At 43.7% G+C, this 24046-nt stretch overlaps 1 protein-coding gene across 1 annotated transcript in view; it reads left to right on the top strand.

Annotated features, from left to right (window-relative positions):
• Nucleotides 1-24046, top strand: part of SV2B (synaptic vesicle glycoprotein 2B) — a 212273-nt gene that overhangs the window by 135031 nt on the left and 53196 nt on the right. Inside the window, exons 4-7 of the mRNA XM_004468088.5 lie at nucleotides 14462-14642; nucleotides 15368-15519; nucleotides 20407-20540; nucleotides 21586-21675. Coding sequence (XP_004468145.1) covers nucleotides 14462-14642; nucleotides 15368-15519; nucleotides 20407-20540; nucleotides 21586-21675 — 557 coding nt within the window. The remainder of the gene's footprint in view (nucleotides 1-14461; nucleotides 14643-15367; nucleotides 15520-20406; nucleotides 20541-21585; nucleotides 21676-24046) is intronic.

Raw genomic sequence — 24046 nt, 5'->3', positions numbered from 1 at the left:
AGGAAAGCTCTGTATAAATCCAAATCCCCCCTTCTAGGGGTGGGCTGAAGTCTCTCTTCAGACCCCCCCATGCTGGTGGGGGGGCTGAAGTCTGCTCATCAGACCCCTCCATTGGGAGAGCGTCTCAATAAATCTTTCTTTGTCTATAGTCAATCAGCCTCTGTGTCCCAGTAAGCACCATATTTTCTTCAGCAGCTTCCTTCTGAGATTCCATGATTTTAGGTGGTTGGTGAATGAATCCACATCTCTATTTAATCCCCTTTCGGATAATATTTGTGTATTTTTTAGGTATATGTAGAAAGAAAAAACATCCAAAGAAGTGGCTTTAAAGGTAGGAAGTTCAGGGCTGCCTGGCATGTTAAGGCTTTTGGCTCTTCCAAATGACACCAAATGTGTGACATCTCAGAGATCTGTCTCCTTGCAGCTAGGATGACATTTAATATTGGTGACACGTCAGACAAACCAGCAGGATCCTCCCAGGCTTGCATTTGCTACATTGACACCAATGTTTTTCATTCCTCTAAGAATGTTCCTTGCTAGGAGCTGTAGTGTATGCCCATCTTCATACTGCCTAAAAGAGAGCCCCACTTTTAGGGAAGAGTGCTGCGTTTTGCCTGCAGAGTTTCGATTTCCTGGAAGGGTCTCCTGGCTGGATGTGTTCCTTGTTCTTGCCATCGGCCAAGTGCGGAACTCCCGAGTCCTGTGCTTCAGGCAGGGCTTTACCTCCGAATAGGAGCCCCCTGAGTTCAGTGTCAGCGCCATCTACAGGGAGCATCCAGCATCGTCGAGGGGCAGATTCATCAGAATACACTGCAAGTTGAATTTCCATAGCAGCTCGGAGGTGGATGTGCTACTCTGCTGTCGTGAAAGATTGTCCTTTGATTGTCTTGTATACAAATCCTAGACGAGCATCAGGGTATGATTTAGGAGCCACTTTTTCTTGAACAGTGTCAGTTCCTGGAAGGAGGGCCCACTCTGTGTCCTAGGGTTACATTAATGAGGTTGAAAGATTGATTTTCTCATGTACAGGTATCTTCATACAAAGCAAAAGAAACTCAGTTATTTCCCAACAATACAGGTACAAGCTCTGTTACCTTTCTTCCACTTTCAAAGCAAATTATAATTATTATACCACCACCATCACCAAAAGTTATAATTTGATAAATTTACCTTGCCTCCGTTTTGGATTAGGTATGTTGTATATGTCATTCTAATTTTTATAACAACCTGCAAGGTTAGCATTATTTTTACCATTTTACGAATGAGAAAACGTAGTCTCTGAGAGATTTAAGTAACTTGTAAAAACTAGTCAGTGGTAGATCTATGATTCGAAAGAAGCTGCTTCTTGACCTTGCTGCCCTATCCATGGAAAATTTTTGCAGGTGCCCATTGCATATATGACCTTAAACAGCCTTTAATGCAAAATGCATCACTCCAATAAGCTGCAGTAAGCCCCGGGCCCCCCATTGTTTGCTGGAGGCTCAGTTACAGCCCATTTTTGCAGTGGAGAGCACCGCATAGTCCCTGCCCCAGCCTGCCAGGGTAGAAGGCCAGGTGTCTGTTTCACTGCTCTGGTCCCTGAGACACAGGCTGGCAGCCCAGAATCGGCTGTCCGGAGAGCCGGAGAGCAGCGGGGCAGTGAAGAGGATCTCTGTTGTGATCTGTCACCTTGTATGAACAGAGCAGCCGAGGCACAGAGGACATCCCCTATGCCTTTTCTGTTGGGGACAGTGCACACAGTGACATGCAGGTCCTTGGAGGATCTCAAGCCTGCAGAGCTAAATGGCTCTTTGTAGGCCAGTGGGTGTGAAATCCCTCTTTATTTACTAATCCTACACAGCACAAGCCCAGAGCTGGCTTTCACTTTGCAAAGGGCTGGCTTGGTTTCCAGAGAAAGAAGTTTGAATGTCACAGATACGAGCAGGGCAGGGGAGGAGGGGAGAGGGTGTCAGATGGTCCTAGGAACGCACTGTCCTTTGACATGCCCCCTACGGTTGACAACAGGCTGTGCACACCCTCCTCTGCATGCGGCCAGCCTGGCTGCTCCGATGTGCAGAGCCAGCATTTTCCATTTCACTGCTGGAGATTTTGCTGACTCAGAGGTGCACATCAATCACTGCTGGTGATATACAGAAAGCAGCCCAAAGAAGTATTCTCCTTTCTCGGCCTCTCTGCTTCACTTGGGGTGTGTCCTAGAAAGGGCAGTCTTATCCTTGGAAAGGGGAGTGATAATGGATTATAAGGTATAAGACGTCGATTATAGCAGTATAGCGCCACCTACAATTAGAAATGAGAGGCACAGGACTTGGCCCAATGGATAGGGCATCCGCCTACCGCATGGGAGGTCCAAGGTTCAAACCCTGGGCCTCCTTGACCCGTGTGGGGCTAGCCCACGCCCAGTGCTGATATTGCCCAAGGAGTGCCGTGCCACGCAGGCGTGCCCCTGTGTAGGGGAGCCCCACACGCACGGAGTGCGCCCTGTAAGAAGAGCTGCCCAGCGTGAAAGAAAGTTCAGCCTGCCCAGGAGTGGCGGCCGCACACACGGAGAGCTGACGCAACAAGATGACGCAACAAGAATAGATACAGTGATGCTGCTGACAATACAACAATGGAAGTGGGCACGGAAGAACATGCAGCGAATAGGCACAGAGAGCAGACAACTGGGGTTGGGGGGGAAAGAAGGGGAGAGAAATAAATGAAAAATAAATCTTTAAAAAAAAAAAAAGAAATGAGAGGCATGAAGGAGGGTTCCTAGCATGACCTTCATTTGAGGAAACTGAGCCCCAAGGGAGGAAGTGACTTGACCAAGGTCACTTGGGAACTCCTGACTTCTGGTACAGAGCTCTTTACACCAAGTTGTCTTGCTTTTTGCTGTTAAGGACAGACCATATAAGTCAATCAGACAAGCTTCTATCTTTTTTAGGGGACAGAATAGGATGCATTTAATGGCTGGCAACACTGGATTTTAATTATAAAAACAGTTACTGTTTTTCAAGAATTCTGAAAATAAAGTGGTTCTGGAGTTGGTTCGGTGGCTCACCGATGTCAGGGAATTAGGTTGGCATCTCTCTGATTTTCTTTGCCTTTCTTTCTTGGCTACAAGATGACCACCAAAGCTCTAAGCTCTACATCCTCCCATAACAGCTTTCTAAGCAGGAAGGAAGATGGATGGTGGCAGGAAAATGTTTCTTCTGCTAGGTACCCTCCTTCATTAGGCATGAAAATATTGCCCAGAAACCTCTGGTAGAAGCCCCCATATCTTTTTTTTTTTTTGAAGATTTATTTTTTTAATTTATCCTTCCCCCCACCCCAGTTGTCTGCTCTCTGTGTGTTCTTCTATGTCCTCTTGTACTCTTGTCAGCGACACTGGGAATCTGTGTCTCTTTTTGTTGTGTCATCTCTCCATGTGTGTGGCACCACTCCTGGGCAGGCTGTACTTTCTTTCACACTGGACGGCTCTCCTTACGGGGTGCACTCCTTGCGTGTGGGGCTCCCCTATTTGGGGGACACCCCTGCGTGGCAGGGCACTCCTTGCGCACATCAGCACTGCATATGGGCCAGCTCCACGTGGGTCAAGGAGGCGCTGGGTTTGAACTGTGGACCTCCCATGTGGTAGGCAGATGCTCTATCCATTGAGCCAAATCCGCTTCCCGACCCCCCATATGTCTTATTGACCTCCTTGCACTAATTGCTGGCAAGAAGAAATGAATCACTGCTTCTGTGCTCCAGCTCTCTCTCTGGTCTCCCAGCTCCTACACTTCTTCAGCCTCGTGAACACCTACAGCCTTTTCATCTGTCTCTCACCAGTTTCTTGTCCTCAGCACATTCTTCACTGAACTTAAATTCCATGGTCCTTAATCATAATCACTTCCTGTACATACCATCAATTTCTATGTTTTTTTGTCATGCGCCCCAACCCTGGTTATATCCAACTCTTCATCCGTGGCTGGTGAGAAACACACAACCATTCCCATCTGCCTAACTTTAGATTCACAGCCATGAACCCCAAGGGGACCCTTCATGCTACCAGCCACCATCCTTCATTTCCAAGTCCACTCACTCTCCTACTCCTTTCAAAGCCTATTTTGTATCTTACCTACTTTTTCCCAATTCCCAATGTCTCCTGTCCATCTTCACTGTCAGGTTAATGAATTTGATTCCTCTCTGAGAAAACAAAAGCAATTAGAAAAGAGTTTCTGTGGCTCCTACACCACTTCCACCTTCCTGATTATCGCTGTGCTTATCCACCCTTATACCTCTCCCTGTGGAGGAGTTTGAGGTGTACCTGTCCACCTGCACACTTGGTTTCATCCCCTTTCCCTGGCTCAGGACATCAGTTTTGTAATGATCACATTTCTCCTTCACATCAGTTTTTCTCTCTACATGGAATCATTCCCATCAGAACACAAACATGAAACAATTTCTCCATTCTTGATACCACACACTTCTTTTCTATACCCTTTTCAATAAAACTCACCGAATCCAATTCCTCACTTCCCATTCTCACTTGAACGCACTTCCATCAGGATTTAGTCCTGACCACTTCAGAAACCTGTTGTCTAGAGACCAGCCATGTCTGCTTGCTCAGTCCAGCAGTATCAAAACTCAGTCCTCAGCCTGTTGAACTATTAGTGGCAACTGCCACAGTTGATCACTACTTCTTCCTTGATATACTTTCATTTTCTGACCTCTAGGCTATCACTGTCTCCTGGTTTTCCTGCTTCCCCACTGACCACTCTTTATCATTCTCCATTGTCTTTATTTTTTAAAAAGATTTATTTATTTATTTTTCTCCCCTCCCCGCCCCTGCCAGTTGTCTGTTCTCTGTGTCCATTCACTGGTTTTCTTCTGTGACTGCTTCCATCCTTATCAGTGGCACTGGGAATCTGTGTTTCTTTTTGTTGCATCATCTTGTTGTGTCAGCTCTCCGTGTGTGTGGTGCCATTCTTGGGCAGGCTGCACTTTCTTTCGCGCTAGGCGGCTCTCCTTATGGGGTACACTCCTTGCATGTGGGGCTCCCCTACATGGGGGGCACCCCTGCATGGCAGGGCACTCCTTGTGTGCATCAGCACTGTGCATGGGCCAGCCTCACATGGGTCAAGGAGGCCTGGGGTTTAAACCATGGACCTCCCATGTGGTAGGTGGATGCCCTATCTATTGGACCAAGTCTACTTCCCATTCTCCATTGTCTTTAAACATTGGTCTTAAAACATTGGAATGCTTTGATGCTCAGTCCTTGAATCTCTTCTCTATTACTGTCACTCTCTTGGAGATCTTTCCCAGCCTATGACTTTAAATGTCATCCATATGCCTTCCCCTTGACATTGATTTAAAATATCTAAAATTCAGCCACTTATTACCACTGCTACCTTCCAGTCTTGCCCAAGCTGGCAACATCACTCACTTGGAATGGTTGCAAAGGCCTTCGAATTGGTCTTTATGATTCCACCTGTTGGGGGAGAAGCTAGTGTGGATAGATGGTTGGGGAAGGCTTCTCTGAGTTTAGGCTTGAAGTATGAGAAAGAGCCAGCCAGGCAAAGATCTGAACAAAGAACATTCCAGGTAGAGCAATGAGAACTGTGAGGATGCTGAAGTGGAAAAGAGTATAGAACATCTATATGCAGGGGGTACTGATATCAATACCTGACAAGAAAGTAAATAAAAAGTTAAGAATAATTATCATAGGAATAGAAAATGTAAGGGATTTGACACTTGAGATGCATTTCACTTTAAAAAATATGAATAGACTCTTTCCTGACATTCTGTCACCAGCATGAAACTCTATCCAAGGTTCTCAAACAGTGGATGAAAATAACTGTTGGACTAGTACAGAGTTTTCAAAAGCAGATAATTTTATATAAAAATCCACACTTCTGGCTCTTTTTGAAAAGATGGGAATTGGCTCTGTATTCTACAATGTAGCAATTGGCTGAAGTTAGGTAGTGGCTGCTTCCATTAGATGAAGCATTTATTCTCCAGTTTTCTCTATCTTCACCGTTTTGTATTATACACCCGGCCTGCTTCCCTCACTTACATTACTTGCCTGGCCCCTGTAGGCATCTAATTTTGCCAGCTTTGGGTCAGGAAGTACAAAACTTTTACCAGTTTGCATATTTAAAAGGACTCACAAGGCTCCACTGTCCCTTTCTCCTTTACACATTTGTTTCCAAACCTCTATGTGACATTTAGGAAGAGTTTCACTTTTCAAAAGAATGAGAAAATTAACCTATTTCCCGAGATTCATTCACTTCTGTTTATTGAACACATAAAGGACCAGAAAGGTCTAACACAGTTATTGCCAGGTAGTTTCCACCAGACAAAGGATGTGAAAGCCAGATCTTCACTGTGCCAAATCCCTAGATCCCAAAAAAGTGTTTATTCATCTCAAAAGTTTCTAAGCATCCAAAGGTTGTATAAACAAATCACCTGCCATCTGAATTTATAGAGATTTCCAGATAAATACTCTGAGATTCTTCCATGATTTAATACCAAAGTGATACTTCTCTAGAGGAGTCCAATATGTATTAGTTTCTTGGCTGCTAACACTAATACCATACAATGAATTAACAATGAATTCATTGGGCTCACAGTTTCAGAGGCTAGAAGGCTTGCTTCCTCCTGGGGATCAGTTATCTTCAACCTGGCCAGCAATCTTCGGAGTTCCTGGCTTTTCTATCACATTGCCATGCACATGCCAATGTTTTTCTCCTTTGTCCTCTGGATGCCATTGACATCAGGCTTCTGTTTGCTCTCATGGCTTCTCTCTCCATCCAATTTCCATTGCTTCTAAGGACCTCTACCATATAGGATTAGAGCCCATCCTCATTTGGTTAACTATTAATATCTTCAAGGGTCCTATTTACAAATGGGTTCATACCCACAGAATCAGAGGTTGAGACCTGATTTTGTAGGGGCTATGATTCAATCCTCAAGACCAAATAAGTTAAGCCATGATCACATTTACTGCCTTGTGGAGCTGTGGATCCAAGTCCCTGCTCCAAGAGGATATCATTCTTCAAGAAAGTATATTTGGTTGAATAATAAAGAAATGGAATGGGGATGACAAAATTATCAATTAGAAATTTAGGGTGGAATGGAAATAGTTTAGTTGGGAGATGCTCTTTTTATCCCTGAAAAGCATATACACACAGAGAAAGATTTGTTTGATAGCAGGAGAGCGGCGCTCAGAATTCTTCCAGGATAATTAATGCATTTAATTTCCCGGTCTTCAACCAAAAAAAAGAAAAAAGCTAGTAATGGCTTCTTTGTCCTTGACTAATGGCTAAGTACAGAAGATCCTCTGTACAGGGGGCCTCTTCCTTTCACATTGCCACTATAAGCCAGTGCGATCTGACTGCACACCCACTGCTCTCTCATTCTGCTGCCTCTGGCACCGAGAAGGTATATTCTGTCTGTGTGAAAAGCATCTCTAGAGGTGGTGAGAGGTTTTCTGGTACCAGTTTTCTGGAACCAGTTTTCTGGAATGAAATTTGTCATTGTGTCTCAAATATCATAAACTTGTCCGCCCTTTCAACTCCATGATTCCATTTCTTGGTATCTGTATCTAACAAATAATCAGAAATGCAGGCAAGGACCTATGCCCGATGGTGTCCTTTGCTGATTTATCAAGGGAAAAAAATCCAGCTCTTAAATTTCTCATACAGAAGAGTCTCAACCATGTAAATACACATTGTAATTGTGTATATACGATACCCACAGAGAAGAATAAAACATACTTAACAACAGCTGTCATTGGTAATATGAAGAATACTTATTTTACCCTTTCTGCGTATTTTTTTGTATTTTCTAAAATATGGAAATGCATAGGAATGATGTTTATATTATTTGTTTCATTTATTGAACAAATATTAATGGAGTGATCCCCGTGCTAAGACACAAAGGAGAATTCTCCCAAATTGAACAGACATGGTCCCTTCCTCCAGGAGCCTATGGTCAAAGAGTCTGAAAATGCTAAACAAATAAATATATGGTAGCAAACAGAGATAGTTAATGGAACCTAATTTCATTTGGAGCAAGGGTCAGCAAATGGCAACTCATAGGCATACGGCCTATTTTTGGTTTTACGTTTTTAAAGGGTTATATAAAAAAGAAGGATGGGGAGGAGGAGAAAAAGGAGGGGGAGAAAGAGGAAGCAAAGAAGGAGAAAAGGAAGAAGATAGAAGAAATTACGACAGAGACCCTACAGTCTGCAAAACCTGATGTATTTTCAGTCTGGCCCTTGGCGGAAAGTTTGCTGACCCCTGATTTGGATTATCAGGGAAGCCTCTACAAGGAGAAGGGAACTTAAGACATATAAGGGTTAGCAAAACAACTAAGTGCCTCCTACCCCGAAAGTCTTGCTAGAGGAAACTTGAAAAATATTTTCTCCAGGTAAGGTATGAAGAAGGCACGCTACTATAAATAAGAGTTGCTTCTGCTCTTCTCTGTCCTCCTTCCTCAGATTCCATTGGTACATGGGCGGTTTGATTTTTAAATATCTCTAACTTATCGTTATTTTTTCTAATCCTGTGACTTTCTAAGACCACAGCCAATTCTAAGCTGTACTGCTAATAACAATAATAGCAACTTTAATTAATGTGCATTTAGTTTTGTGCCAGGCATCCTGCTGGTTACTTAAATCCACTCTCCTATTTCATCCTAATGACTCTTCGAGATGAGCATCATTATCTGAATGTTACAAAGAAGGAGCAACGATCAGAGAAGCTAAATGGCTTGCCCACAGGCTTGCCGCAATGGCACAGCCATTTTAGAGGCATCATTAAATTTAAATTCATAGGTCCTCCCTGGTGGATTAGGCTCATGGTTCCTCTATTCCTCTTTCTCCTAGCCTCCAAAGACAGCATTTTTAAAAGTTTACTTATTTATTTATTAGATAAGTTGTGAGCTTAGAAAACAATCATGCAAAATGTGCAGAATCCTCATACATCACCCCTCCACCAATACCTTACATTGTTGTGGAACATTTGTTACAGATTATTGAAAGAACATGATCAGACTATGGCCACTAACTATGGGCCATAGCATCACTTGGTATATTTTCTCTATATGCCCCCTGTTATTACCACCATGTATTAGTATTGTACATTTGTTATAGTTCATGAGAGAACACTCTCATATTTGTACTGTTAACCACTGCCCATCTTCCACCACATGGTTCACTGTGTTAGAGTCCCTTGACTAATACTTTCTATCCAAAGTGCACACTCAGTTGCTCTTACTTTCATCACAGAGTTGTGCAGTCATCGCCCCAGCAAACCTTTGAATGTTTTCCTTAGTCAAAAAATAAAAAGTCCTATGCCTCCCTATTACTGACCCTTAGCATTGATAGAGTAACTTCTCTGACACTGATGCAAGAATATTACAATATTGCTGTTAACTATAGTCCACAAGTTACATTAATTGTATTACTTTCCCCACCCATCACTGTATTCTTACCACCTTGTAATAGGGATGTACATTTGTCAAAGACAGCATTTTGAGGAGTTCCCCTTGTTCTTTCTAGAACCTCCTTTGACTTAGACTGTGAAATTTAGGAGCAAAAGAACTAGACTCAGAGCCAGGAGATTAGAAATGCAGTCCCAGCAGGTCCTATGGCCAGCAGCATGTGCTGACCTTCTCTGGGCCTTAGTCTCCTCATTGTGTAAAGCTCAGGGCTTGGATTCAATAATGAAATCTTGAGATTTTTTCAATTTGCTTATGTGTCTATGTCAGTCAGAATAGAAAAATCACACCAGTTATATGAACAAGAATAGTTTAATATGAAAATTATTAACTGGGTAAGTGCAAATTTTAAAAAAAGGTATCATGGGAGCAGCAAATGCAGGGAGCATCTGCCACCATTAAGGCTGGGGAAATAAAGGGGAGAGGTTGGAATTGTTGTAACTAAGAAGCATAGAGCAAGGGCCTCATGAAGCTGAAACTCAGACCTCTGGGAAGGGGGCACTGGCTGGTGCTGGTGTGGGAAAGGAGGGAGAAGGGCACAGGGCTTCTGCTTCACTGAGTGTTAGAAAAACTGCTCCCTGGATTTAGTTGCCACTGTGGAAGAGAACTGCTGCTGCTCTGGGGAAGAAGTATTGCTGGACTGAAGCTGATGGGCCCAAATCCTTTCTTGCTTCCCCAGCCTTATGGCCTCTTCTGGTGCCCTCTATTGGCAGAGCGTAGCAGGGAGCAGCTGGCAAAGTAGACATGTCCTTTGTGAGGACAGTAGGATCTAGAAGGCTGGCTTTGGAGCAGAGAGACAATAGTTTAATAACTGGCACAATGTTCCTTGCTGAGATTGCAGAGTGACGGCCTAGATGCAATTTCGGCCACTGGCCGCATGTGGGCCATAGACATGACTGTGTGGGCCTCACCTATTTGTATCTGGGCTGATGTTGTTAATCTGAATATCTTCTTCCTGGGAGAATCCACAGAACTACTTATTTCATGAATCACACTATTTTTTAAGAAATAAATGAATAGGAAGGCAACTTGGAGAATATCTAGCTCAGTAATCAGTTTACAAAGACCCTCACAGGTGGACAGGTTTTTAGGGTACCCGAGAAGGAATGCCCGAGGATAAACTGGTATCCCTGCTCTGTTCATGAGGTCAGTGAGAAAATGGAGACTTGTTAGTGGAGAGGTTAAGTCCAAAATGTAGGAGCTAAAAACATGAATGAGACTCCTCTGCACAAAAAGATTGAGTCAGCTCCCACCTTGTTCAGGCAACACTTTCTCAAATGCAAAATGAACTTGCCCTGCTGCCTGATCAATTTTTCTGCTTGCCCAGAGCCACCCAGGCACTTAAGTGTGTCTGGCTTTATCTGAACATCTTCCTGGGGAAATCCATAAAACTTCATATTTCATGGTATGCCCTATTTTTATTCTTTTTTTTTTAATGAATGGGAAGGCATCTTGGAGATGATCTAGTTCAGAAAATCAGCTTACAAATGAAGTGATAAGGTCCTGAGAGGGTGGGAGATTTTCCTCCCAGATCATACAACCAGTAAATGAGATCTTCAGGTTGCAAGGCCAGGATTCACACTTGTGTTACAGGAGGATGGCTGGGCCCAGGGAGACCCTTGCTACTCATGTGATCCGTGGGCCTGCAGCATGGGCCTAGCCTGGCAGCTTGTTAGGAATGCAGAATCTCAGGCCCTACCCCAGGCCAGCTGAATCAGAATCTGCTTTTAGCAAGGTCCCCAGGGGATTCAGGCACAGTAAAGTTTAAGAAGTGCTGAGGAGGGGGGTGGGGGAAATATGGGGACCTCATATTTTTTGAATGTAATATTAAAAAAATAAATAAAGACAAAAAAAAGATAAAGTGCTGAGGATAGCTCTGTTGAAGTCAAAGGAAAATCCATTTTATTGGGTGCCATCTTTATCTCTGGGGTGGCACCAGGGTATGGGTGGTAGAGACTGGTTCTCAGGCATTTCCTGGACCACTCCTCTAGCTCTGTCCTCCTCTCCCCCCAATTCATGGGCCCTAACACATGCATGCACCCCCATGCATACACAGCCTCTCGTATATGCTCCTATGCATGCACATACTCCCCCCCTCCCTCTCTCATACACACACACACACTCATGGGCACACACACATTATAAGCCATTTAAGATCTGCCCTCTGTCCTCCCCTCCCACCTGGATCCCTTGTCAGGTTCCCACACACACTCTGTTCTCTATTCACACTGGAATCCTTGCAGTTAGTTGTCCAAACATACCAGGCTTTCTTTTTGCACACGCCATCTGCCATGACCTTGAATGCACTCCCCTGACCACCAAGATAGGACCCTGGCTAACTTCTGCTTGTCCTTCCAGAACAGTTCAGTGTCCTTCCCTCGGAAGCCTTCCCCCATCGCGCAAGGGACCTCCCAGCTGTGCCTCCTCCCTGCTTTCATAATGCCTGATGTATACCTTTAATGGAGCACTTTTTCTCACCAGGAGATAATTATAGATTTTATTGTTTGTCTTCTTGAAAGGAAGGAAACCTGTCCCACTTAGCCCGCATCCTGGGGAGGAGCAAATGAAGAAAGAGCGAACTAATAAAATAACTTGGTCAGAAACCTGGCCAAAGCTTAGCTATAAAAAGCAGTCAAGTGTAATTGTGAAAGGTATTGATTCTGGAGTCAGAATTCCTGGATCCAAATCTTGGTACTTCTACTAGTTGGGAAGCTTCTTGACCTCTCTGTCAATCAATTTCCACCTCTGTACCTCACTGAGTTGTTGCAAGCGTTAAATGAGACCAACAATGTCTGTGATGGGCTCACCGTGGAATCTGGCTTGTTTGCTATTTTATGATATACTAGGCTCCTTAGGTTGACAGGCACACACTGTCCAATTATCTGTTGCTCCATAAATTTGTGGCTTAAAGCAACAACAGCAATTACTTTGCTCATGAACCTGCAATTTGGGCAGGGCTTGACAGTAACAGCTCCCTGGCTTCATTCAGTGTGTGCCCGTGTGCCGTGAGGCCTGGGCTGGCTCTTTTTCTTTTTAAAGATTTATTTTTATTTTTTGTTTATTTCTCTCCCTTCCCTCTCCCCCCACCCCCCCACCCGTTGTCTGCTCTCTGTGTCCATTCGCTGTGTGTTCTTCTTTGTCCACTTGCATTCTTGTCAGCAGCATGAGGAATCTGCGTCTCTTTTTTGTTGCATCATCCTGCTGCATCAGCTCTCCATGTGTGCAGTGCCACTCATGGGCAGGCTGCTCTTTTCTTGTGTGGGGCAACTCTCCTTGAGGAGTGCACTTCTTGCACTTGGGGCTCCCCTACTTGGGGGACACCCCTGCGTGGCAGGGCACTCCTTGCGTGCATCAGCACTGTGCGTGGGCCAGCTCACCACACGGGTCAGGAGGCCCTGGGTTTGACCCTGGACTTCCCACGTGGTAGGCGGATGCTCTATCAGTTGAGCCAAATCTGCTTCCCCTTGGGCTGGCTCTTAACTCCTGGGGATTCTGATGTTGTCCCACCTCAGAGAAGCCTTCCTGGAACACCTTATTTAAAATTGCAACACCCCACCCTGGCACTCTCTTTTCCCCTCCCTGGTTATTTTTCTCTATACCCATGGTAAAATGAACCATGTCCCTCTACAAAGACATGTGCAAGTCCTAGCCCCCAGTCCTGTAGCCACAAACTCATTTGTAAATAGGATCTCTGAAGATCCTCTTTGGATGAGCCAGCACCAGAGCACTACAGACTTCAGGGAAAGCATGGCCTGCTGGTACACTGAAGTTGGACTTTGAGCCTCCAAAACTGTCAGTACCTAAATTCCTGTTGTTTAAGCCATCCAGCTTGAGGTATTTGTCATAGCATCCCTAGCAAGCTAAGACAGTGTATTGGTCAGCCAAAGGGGTGCTGATGCAAAATACCATAAAGTGGTTGGTTTTTATAAAGGGTATTTATTTGGGGTAGGAGCTTACAGATATCAGGCCATAAGCATAAGTCACTTCCCTCACCAAAGTCTATTTTCACAGGTTGGAGCAAGATGGCTGCTGTCAGCTATGAGGGTTCAGGCTTCCTGGGTTCCTCCCATCCAGGGACTTGCTTCTCTCTGGATTCAAAGTTCCTTCCTTCCTGGGGGCTGGCTTCTCCTTCCTCTGTGAGCTTACTTCCCAGTGCTCCAGCTTAAGTCTTCAGCATCAAACTCCAACATCAAAACTCCCACATCAAAAACCCTCAACTCTGTCCTTTGCCATGCCTTTTATCTGTAAGTCCCCACCCCTTGGTGGCCTAATGACATGGCCCAATCAAAGCCCTAATTATAACTTAATCATGCCCAGGTACAGACCAGATTACAAACATAATCCAATATCTATTTGTGGAATTCATAACCATATCACACTGCTACAGACAGTAACTCTTATCAGTCAGTGGCTTACTATATATTTTTCACATTTATTGGTTTATTGTCTCTTCTCCCAATTAGAACGTAAGCTCCATGAAGGCAGGGGTTTTCTTGTGTTTGTGTCCTGCTGTGTCCTCAGTACCAACAACAGTTCCTGTTTGTTTTTTTTTTCAGTCCAAGGAACAACCAATGTCCATATTACTCACACCATTTTCTTCTTTCTCAATGTTTCCCATACCCCTTTGCCACACTTTTCTCCTAGAAATTCTCTCCTTAAACATGACTCCTCAGGTAAAGACTTTAGTAGTGCTTAGAAATAAATTTCCAGCATTTCCCTAGTTTGTGGATTGTGCATGAAAGTGTAGTCTCTGAGAAAGTTTGCACCCATCCCAGTTACACTGATCTACTTTAGTATGTGTAAATATGTATAAAAAAAGATACTGTTTGTAAAAAGTCACATTTACGCGGTATTTTTAATTTGCTCCATTTACCTTATCATGCTCTGCCTTTTATGACTGTTGTCTGGAATGTCTAGAAAGTCAAGATGGGAGTCGGATTTTCTGAAACATCACGTGGTCTCTAATGTCTTCTCTCTCCATTCTCCCCACTCCTCCCAGGGCTGATGGTCTACCTAGGAATGATGGCGGGCGCCTTCCTCCTGGGAGGCCTTGCCGATAAGCTGGGTAGGAAGAGAGTCCTCAGCATGTCTCTGGCCGTCAACGCCTCCTTCGCCTCCCTCTCCTCCTTCGTGCAGGGATACGGAGCCTTCCTCTTCTGTCGACTCATCTCTGGCATAGGGTAGGTAATCCGAGAGCCTGAGCTGGGTCTCATAGGCCAATGGCCCATCCATCCCAGTATGCCAGCTCTGAGTGGTAGCACCTTGGACTGAGTTTTCTCAGCTGACTTTCAACACTAAAGTAAAGTTAAACTTTAGGAAGGGGTTACGGTGGGAAGTCAGTTTACAAGGTCGAAACAAAACAAAAAGCAAAAGAGCCAGGGTGACTCCTCTCCATTGGTTTTGTAAAATTTTAATTATAAAATTAAAATTTGCATTTAAAAAAATGCCAAGTCAATACCTAATGTTGGACTGATGATTTTTAAAAATTTACTTTTATTTTTAGAATGTATTATTTATTAGTTTGCTGGTGTTATAAAAAATTCTCAAACCTGTGGTTAAATCCTGTGGTATATAATTTTTAATATGTAATGTTCATGTGAACAGATTTTGCTTACGAAGGAAAGGAATAAAAATTGTATATTCCTTGCAAAAAACAAACAACAACTCCACACTGCCTCCCTTGTGTCAGGAGGACTGGCAGTGACTGGTCTGTCTTTCCTTGGTGGTCTTGCTTGGCTGGGAAAAGAAGCATGGCTCTTCATGTAGGGCTCTGGCTTGCCACACCTCGAGTTCACGGGGTTATTTCACCAGAGTGTGAGGGTGGAGTTCAAGCAGCTCTCCTTTTGCTATGACCAATTTTAACATGTGGTAACAATTCTTTCTTTCTGGCATTTTCTCTCTGCAGAATCGGGGGTGCTCTGCCAATTGTTTTTGCCTATTTTTCTGAATTCTTGTCTCGGGAGAAGCGAGGAGAGCACCTCAGTTGGCTGGGCATCTTCTGGATGACTGGAGGCATCTATGCATCTGTGATGGCCTGGAGCATCATTCCACACTACGGTGAGTGTCCAGGGGACCTTTTCCATGGCATCTGCACCAAACAACTTCTCCTGTTCTCAACCTTTTCCCCCACACTCACATGTCTGAAAGAATTTCAGTCTTCATCTCCTCCATCGCCTCCTCCCCGCAGCAAGTTAGGTTTTGCTCACCCCACTTTATGCATGATGAACAGAAGTCAAGAGAAGTTGATGACTTGCCCAAGGCCCCACCCCTGGCATATGGTGCGGTAGGGACTAGAATCCTGATGCCCGCAGTACTCTTTCCACCCCAAGGCCTACCATCACTCTTGTTTGGCTGCAGAAGTGTAATAGCCCTTACAGGTTTCAGTTAGGACAACTTTATCCTGAGTAATTGTAAAACTGTATTCTCTGCACAGAGACCTGGCAACATTAGTCCTCCCTGTTGGTTTGGTCAAGGGCAAAACAGAGAGAAGAGGAGCTTTGAGTTAGATTTTGCCATCTCAGTGCAATAGGTGGTCACATCAGCCTCCTTCAAAAGCATTTTTGTGTGGGGACTGAGATCCAGGTTCACCACCAATTAAGGGTCTAGGTCTTGCCATCATTTAGAATCTTGCAGTCACAGATAATCCAGAAGGGGGTAGCAGAAAACTGCACCAATACTCTCTACTGGTTCAGTTCCTTCTTGTCCTTGTTTTAAATCTGACCCTCTCTGATACGTGTTCTGAGCTATTGGGGGCTCCATGTATAGCCTTTTAAAAAGAAGCTTTGGTCTAGACAATATCTACTGTATTACTTAAGGTGATGTTTAATACATTACCTTGACAAACTGATAAACACAATAAAAGTTTCCTTCTCATGTAAAGTCTTGATCAGCAGGCAGTTCTGTTCCAGGAGTAATTTAGGGACTAGACTCCATCATGTGCTCCACTATCTTCAAGATGTGGCTTACAAGGGGAAAAAGGATAGGCAGTTGTATGTGTATGGTTTTCAATGAGAAGGTCAGGAAGTGGAGCACATCATCTCTGCTCACATTCCATTGGCCCCAATTGTGTAATATAGTCATGCCACTGCAAAGGGTGTTGGGAATCTATCTAATTGTCTGCCCAGAAAGTAGAGGAAACGAGTTCGGGAACATCCGGTGGTCTGTCCCATAGTATTTGAGGACCCGCCAGATTTTGGATCTGAAACAGAGAAGAAATCAGAACAGGAATAGTAAAAAAAAGAGTTGAAGAGTTTACCAGATAATTTAAACACTAGTTAGTTATCTGTAATTTTAGATGCAAAAGTATATTACTCCTAATACCATGCAAAAATATATTATTCCTAATATCAAGCTCTGTACTCTCCCCTTTACCTAAACACACATTTTATTTATCCGTGTGTTATTCTGTTGCTTATATGGTTCTGAGGAATTTCTCCTCCTGCCTCTGATTCTTGACATAACATCACTTCCCCTGTTAATCGACCCAAATGTGCCCACAGGAAGGAACTATTTCCATGGGTAAATTAAGTGATTGCAAAAAAAAAAAAAAAAAAAAAAAAATATGGGGGGAATGGGCACACAAAAAAATCCGAATAAAAGCAGAGTCAAAACAGTATTGCTTTGTGACTTGGGACAAGCCAGTACATCTTGCTTAGTTTTAGCTTCTTCACCTGATTCATGCCAGCCCTATCATTCAATAATTCCTCAGATACAAAGGGGAGTGAATAGAAAATGTTCAAGGTGATTCTAGTACTTGGGCTAGCTTGCACCTGGATAGCAGTTCTAAGCCTCCTCTTGGTTCACAAGGGAGCGTGCACCTCACACACCCAATCATTGGGCAAAAGTCTTCGGCTTCTCTCTCATTGGGTCAGCTTAGGGCTTATGCCCACCTCAACCAATCACTATAGTTCGGAGCATTCCAGGTCCTGAATGGTTTATTATCTGCTTCCAGGCTCATCCCTGGGACTGGGGGTGGAGCCAGTCCATTCAAACCACATGATTGCAACACATCGGGGAAGGAAGGGTGGGAGAGACATTGTGAGGCAAAGACAACCTACAGTAGTCACTCTAAATGGCTTCACTTTTTCATTTCATTTTGTGCACGTCTGCATCAGCTCATGTGCACACACACACGCATCTATGTCTAGGTGTCTGCTTGCTCAAAAAACCAATAAAAGAAGTTGTGCAAAGAGGATGTTGACTGAGATGGAATGGGATGCCCTTGACAGAGGGTCCACATGGCTGCTTATTGACTGCTGCTGGGCTTGTGGTTATTTATTGCAAATGGACAGGGCATTTTCCTATTTGTATGCCTGTATGAAGTCTGTGAAGTTTAAATTAAATTTTAAATAGAATCCTCTTGGATGATCAGCCTTAATCAAAACAAGCTCTAGCTAGGGAGAGCCCACTCTAGAAACATAGTAGACTAGAATCACAGTATAACAAGAATGATTATTTTAAACCTCATTTTTACCAGGACCAGATGTTTTGTCCACAGTGAACCAGACATTTGATGCTATTTCTCAATATGCCTAAGACATCAATCCTTGAACACACCCTGCACTAAGCAGGGACAAGTACAAGGGGTTACTACAGAAAAGAAACTGATGTTTGTGTAGGGCTTATGCAACTCATTTAATTGGTTTTGCAGGAATGAAGTGACAAGAGGTCTTACCACCAAGAATTTGGGTGACTGATTCATTGAGAAAGAAAAATGACAAAACTCAGAAAAGCCAGATATATTATGGAAGATTAATTTCCATTGTCGTCAGCACCACCAGCTGTTTGTGAAATCCTGGAGGAGAAAAATAGGACAAGCTAAAAAGATCAGAGAACAGAACAAGTCCTGCCTCCAAATTAATATTGTTCCAAATGTTTGGAAACAGTTCACCATTTAATTTTTTATTATTAAGTCCCCGAAGATGTGCTTAGTAACTGGGAAAGTGCAGATTACTAAAATAACCAAAAAGACCATAAAGATATGAGGGGATAAAGGATTTTGGGTAATTTACATAAATTATTATAAGGAAAAAATCTTTCCAAAGCAGAATTTAGCTCTATACACATACATGTTTCTGCCTCCTGTCTTGAGTTTGATTGCTATGGGTTTTGGTCAACTTTACCTCTAATTACCCCCAGAACATTTTTGGACATGAATTAAAAATGTATAAATATTGCTATGGTTCTATCTTCCCCTTTCTAGTGTTCCTTCCAGGAGAAAGGAACAATTTTTAAATTTAAAATGAAAAGAACCAAATAAAAGTAACCTAATGAGAGGAGAAAGAGAAGAGAGCACCTGTATGGAAAAGAAAGAGATTTGATTCTGATTGAGTATGTTGGATCAAGTGTCTGTTCCGGTGATGTGGCTAAAATGTATCAAAGTGGTCATAGTCCCACTGATTTTTCCAACTAGATTTTCTCTAACTAATCCTTTAATTGTGCAAAGAGAGTAGGAAATATCTGTAAAAATAATAGATATTGGTTAGGAGTTCACTGCAAGTAGAACAATTAGAACCATATCAGGGAGTAATAGAAAACTCAAAACATAAACCATACCTACCACCAGTTTGCCATATTCCGTATATTAAAGTAAGTGGAATAGACATTGTATAGCCAAACAATTATTACCATCTAAATGTTTGAAAACAATTTATTTATCTATGTAGTTTGCTTTTTTTTTTTGGTCAAAATACTTTTGGCTTCAGAGACACTTTGAGTAGCACAAGAAAAACAGTTTATTTTATTAGCCGCAGCTTGGTTTTGTAAGAAATATTTTAAACAGTTCTTCTGCTGATCTTTATCTATATTATTCAACATCCTTGCCCTGAATATCACGCAGCTATTTCTAAAGAAATGAAATCTACACCAGTACAGATGAATCATTATTGGTTGCCTCAAGCTTTCATAAATAGCCCTGCTGTGGTGGTATTATGACCTGGAATCTACAGAATCAAAAGCCCAAAGCCACATTAACAATTTGAACTCTGATTTATGTGACTTCAAAAAGTCTAGGCTCCTTCCACTGTGTTCCATTCCTTAAAAGAGAGAAGAATGCTACCCATGAAGATAGTCAAAAGAATAATTTGTCAATCCTGAAGGCAATTTCTGAAAATGGTTTTAGAAATACTTTGTATAGTGACAGCTGATTGGGAGCTAGTTACCTCCTCATTTCAGTGATTGTGGCATTCATACGAATGTGAGAGTTCAATTTTGTTTAAAAAATTAATGTAGTCAAATGGTGGTTTACAGTGTTTTTTCCAAAGTGGGGTACTGAATGATTTGCATCAGAATCACTGGGAACTGGTATTACCCTTTAACCTGGGCAAGACGGGTCCTGGATGGAAGCCCCACACTTTATAAGGCCCTGCCTGGCCCTCTGCTGTTCTCCGCCTTCCCATGAGCAAGGAGTCCCTGAGGCCAGGGCCCACCTTCCACACCAAGCTCCGGGTACCAGGACCCTGAATTCCCACGTAAGCTCAGGATCAAGACAAGGACACCCCTTCTCACCACCATGATGTGTGCAGTGTCCCCACATGTCAGCATAAGGCCCCTCACTCTGCGGGAGGAGACAGAGAGGGGAAAGAAGGCAGGATGGCAGTGGTGGGTCCTGTGCAACCCTGGGTCTGCCTTCTGGCTTGTTGTCATGATAGGGGGTAGAACATATCCTACCTAACTTGAATATGTAGACATACGGGATGTGGCTTCCATTTGGACTCTTATCCAAGGTTCTACCAATGTCAGGGCAGACCTACCTGGAGCTTTGTCAAGACGCATATCCCCAGCTCCTAGCGTCGCCTTTTGGGGTCTAGCCTGGAGGATCTGCATTTTTAACCAGCCAGTCTCCCGCCTGTGGTTCTTATTGCCCTCACGTTGGAGAGCCAGAGTCACTCCTCTGTAGTGGAAGAGACGGTGTACCCGAAATTCTCTGTGGCTGCTTCTCCACAGGCTGGGGCTTCAGCATGGGGACCAGTTACCACTTCCACAGCTGGAGAGTGTTTGTCATTGTCTGCGCTCTGCCCTGCACCGTGTCCATGGTGGCCCTGAAGTTCATGCCAGAGAGCCCCAGGTTTCTGCTAGAGGTGAGCTGGCGCCTTCCCGCCTACGCGAGAGCCATTGAAACAGCAGCACCCTCCCGTTCCACGTGTTCCTTGGTTCCACGTCACAGCCTCCCCCATGTGAGCAGACACTGCTCATCGTTAAATCCAGGGCTGGTCCTGTTTGTCTGGTTGCATTTGTGGATTCAAGGGCTGTTGACCCCCAGGCTCTGGAGCTCCTTGGGCCCAGAGAGGTGGAGCCACAGTGAGGCTATGCAGTAGAGGGAGGGCTGCTCCTGGGCTTTTCATGTCCCCCACTATCCCCAGAGGACCTGATCTTGAGGCTTTTACAAAGCTGCATGACATTTGTCAGTGTTGCAGTGAGTCTATGGGTAAGCCCCGTTGCTCTGCCCAAATCTCCAGGACTCTTGCTCTGCAGGGCCCCTACCTGCCAGAAAGTTGCTTCCCATGTCCTGAGAGATAAATCCTGCCAGCTTTCCAACGTGGGGAGATCTCCTGCTTGTAGTGGCCAGACAGGGTAGAGGCTGGCAGAGGGCCAACCGGGCTTTGCAGCTCTTACAGCCCCAGTTCTCAAAGGCCATTTATATGCCTCCTTCCTGAGCTCTCTGCAGAGTGATTTGCCATGTCTAATTCCTTCTTTTGTCCCATTGACCAGGAGGCAGTTGCAGTAGGGAGTTTCCTAACCATGGTTATATCAAAATGCACCCGTTTTGCTTCTTTACCTTATTTCATCAGTAAGGGACATGGCTTCCACTTTCCCTCTGTTGAGTCCAGCAGTCCATTCAACCTTACATCTGTGAGGGGTTCACAGTGTACATTGATCATAACTATTACGTAGCATTCGCAACTTGTGAGGCACTAAGAAAAACAGCAACCTTCTTATCCTTCCAAGATATGCTGGGATAGAAACTTGTCCTGGTCTTTCACAAACCCTAGAAAGTAATGAATCCGTGTCAATCACTTCACACCCAGGTATTACCCCCTTGGGTTTGTGGGGTTTTCTGTCCCTAATGATAAGAGAGTGTATTCAGCAATGGATTTTCCTTGTTTCTTTCCTTCATTTTACCAGATGGGCAAACACGATGAAGCCTGGATGATTCTCAAGCAGGTCCATGACACCAACATGAGGGCTAAGGGGACCCCAGAGAAGGTGTTCACGGTGAGTGTGTGGTCAGTACACCAACAAGTGGGGCTTCTCCCTCTTTACTATTTTGTTTTATTAAAAAAAAAAACATTACATAAGCAATTTTGTCAAAAGGGAAATAAAGCCCTGACATTCCCCCACTGTAACATATAATTCTTTTTTGCATTTGGATGCATTTCCTTTCAGGGTTTTTCTTAGGTGACTAATTGTTAAAAGAGATGATAGCGAAAACCAGATACACTTATGTGGGAATAAATGTAAATATATAAATTTATGTGTGTATTATTTCACAATACTCAAAAGCATTTAAATGTCACCACATAGAATTCATAACCATCATTTGACTGACAATGTAATAATTAGGAATATTAACACAGGTTTTAAAAACATGTCACTAATGTTAGATATTTATTTTCCCTGTTTTCTTGCAATGTTTCTGTAAACATTGCTGCAATGTACCTTCTCATGCACATAATTCCTTCCCCTTAATGTTTTGGGTTTGCTTTTTAACAGCAGACTCCCAGAAATAAAACTGCTGACTCAGACAGCATGAATATTTTTATAGCTCTTGAGATATGTTGCTAAATTGCATTTCAATAGCCTTGTCTCACTTTACAATACCATCAGCAATAGGGTACCCATTACACCCCAACAGCACTGGCTATTAGCCTTGATTTTTCCCCCCAAATTTAACAAGTTAAAAAGTGGTAAAGGTAATCTCTGTAAAGATGTCCTGTTAGTTGCAGAGATGTTTGTTTCTCTACAAAGCCCTATGGCCAACCACTAATGTTTTCTGCAGGCATCTCTGTGCATCTGTTCCATAACTCCCTTTAAGACTGTTTCAGATTCATTTCCTCAAGGAAGCATCCGTGGATTAACTCCCGCCTAACTCCATTTCCTTGTTTTGGATTGTTTGGCATCCATAATTTCAGTCTAGATGAAAACATCTTGTTGCTGTTAACCTGTTGCTTAAATCCCACGATTCTCAGGCAGGATGATATGACAGCTAGAGCCTGCATCCTGGAATGGACCCTGGGGCCACATTCCAGTTTTGACACTCCCTCTTTTTAGTCTCTCCCTCTCCCTCCCCTTTCCTCCCTCTCCTCTTACCAGCCTTTTCTCTCTGAAAGAAAGCAAATTCTCCTTGGCTCATGCATAGTAGGTTAGTGGCCATCTTTGGAGTTTGAGAGTGTCTCTCTGGCATTGCCCTGTACCTCCAGCAGTTTATTAACATACCTATTCCAGACAAACTCAGAGCTCTCCTAAGGGGAGTCCTGATAGAGAAGTCATTCTCCACCTCATTTTGCTCGCCTATCCTGTCTTTCCAGGTAAACCGTGAACTCTACTGGAGAGTTGCCTTACCCCAGGTCACTCGGTGCCAGGTGCTCACCCAGGGTTTCCTAACTGTCGCTTTTGGAAGGACAGCTTCTAAACCACCCAATGGCCTTGCCTGGGAAACCTTTTTAAGGGATATGATCCCACACCCTCTCTTGACAATCAGTTCTAATGTAAGCAGCCTAATTTTGAGGAATGGATCTTAGCCTGGAAGTCAACAAAACCCCAATTTCCAAAGGCAAAACCAAGTCCTTTACTTCCGCACCAGAATTCCTTCTTTCCAGGATGGGAGTGTATCCAAGAGAAAAATGTTCAGGCAGAAATCAATGAGTAAGGGGCTACGGGACTTTGGAACCAGTTACCAGGTCCTTAAGTATAATCTCTGCTTTTAGTGGTTTCACCCAACAAAAAAAAAAGGGGGGGGATTAAAAATTGTGGGTTCAGTACTCCATATCAACTTGATTTTCCTAGAAGTGGATGACTGAATGGACCAAGGGAAAGAAGGAACAAACAAAGTGTTGACTGAACTTGGAGAGCGGGCCTATGAAACCAGAGCCCACCTTGATGGTGCTACCTGTTTCATTCCTGTGCATTCCACTTTAGTAAAGGTATTCAGCTATCTCAAAGAAGAGCCTGGGGCCAGGCTGGAATCTCAGTGTACACAGCCAGGGCTGGATGTCTCCCTCCTCCCTTTGTCCTTTGAGCCCTTGTTATACCAACTCTTTTCCATGCCTGACAAGCATCTGAACTACCATCTGGCAGGTGTCCACAGTAAAGTCTTTCAAAAGTGGAAAGAGTTGACATATTCTCCTGAGAGCCAATGTTCTGTAGGGCTGGGGTGAAAACCGGCCATATTATACTTTAGACTGAATCCAAGACAAGTATTCTAGCTAATTGTAAATTAGAGTAATTGTACATGAAGTTGTCAACACACCCACTCCCTAGGAGCAAAGAAAAGAAAAATTTGCATTTGAGTGGCTATTTTAAGGTGCTTCTTGATTTAGTGTCAACCTCCCTCCCTGACCTCTTTTGGCTGCAGCTGGGGTTCATG

This window comes from Dasypus novemcinctus, chromosome 3 (assembly GCF_030445035.2).
Source record: "Dasypus novemcinctus isolate mDasNov1 chromosome 3, mDasNov1.1.hap2, whole genome shotgun sequence".
Taxonomy (NCBI): domain Eukaryota; kingdom Metazoa; phylum Chordata; class Mammalia; order Cingulata; family Dasypodidae; genus Dasypus; species Dasypus novemcinctus.
The sequence above is the reverse complement of the archived record's forward strand: the minus strand, read 5'-3'. Positions and strand labels throughout refer to the sequence as shown.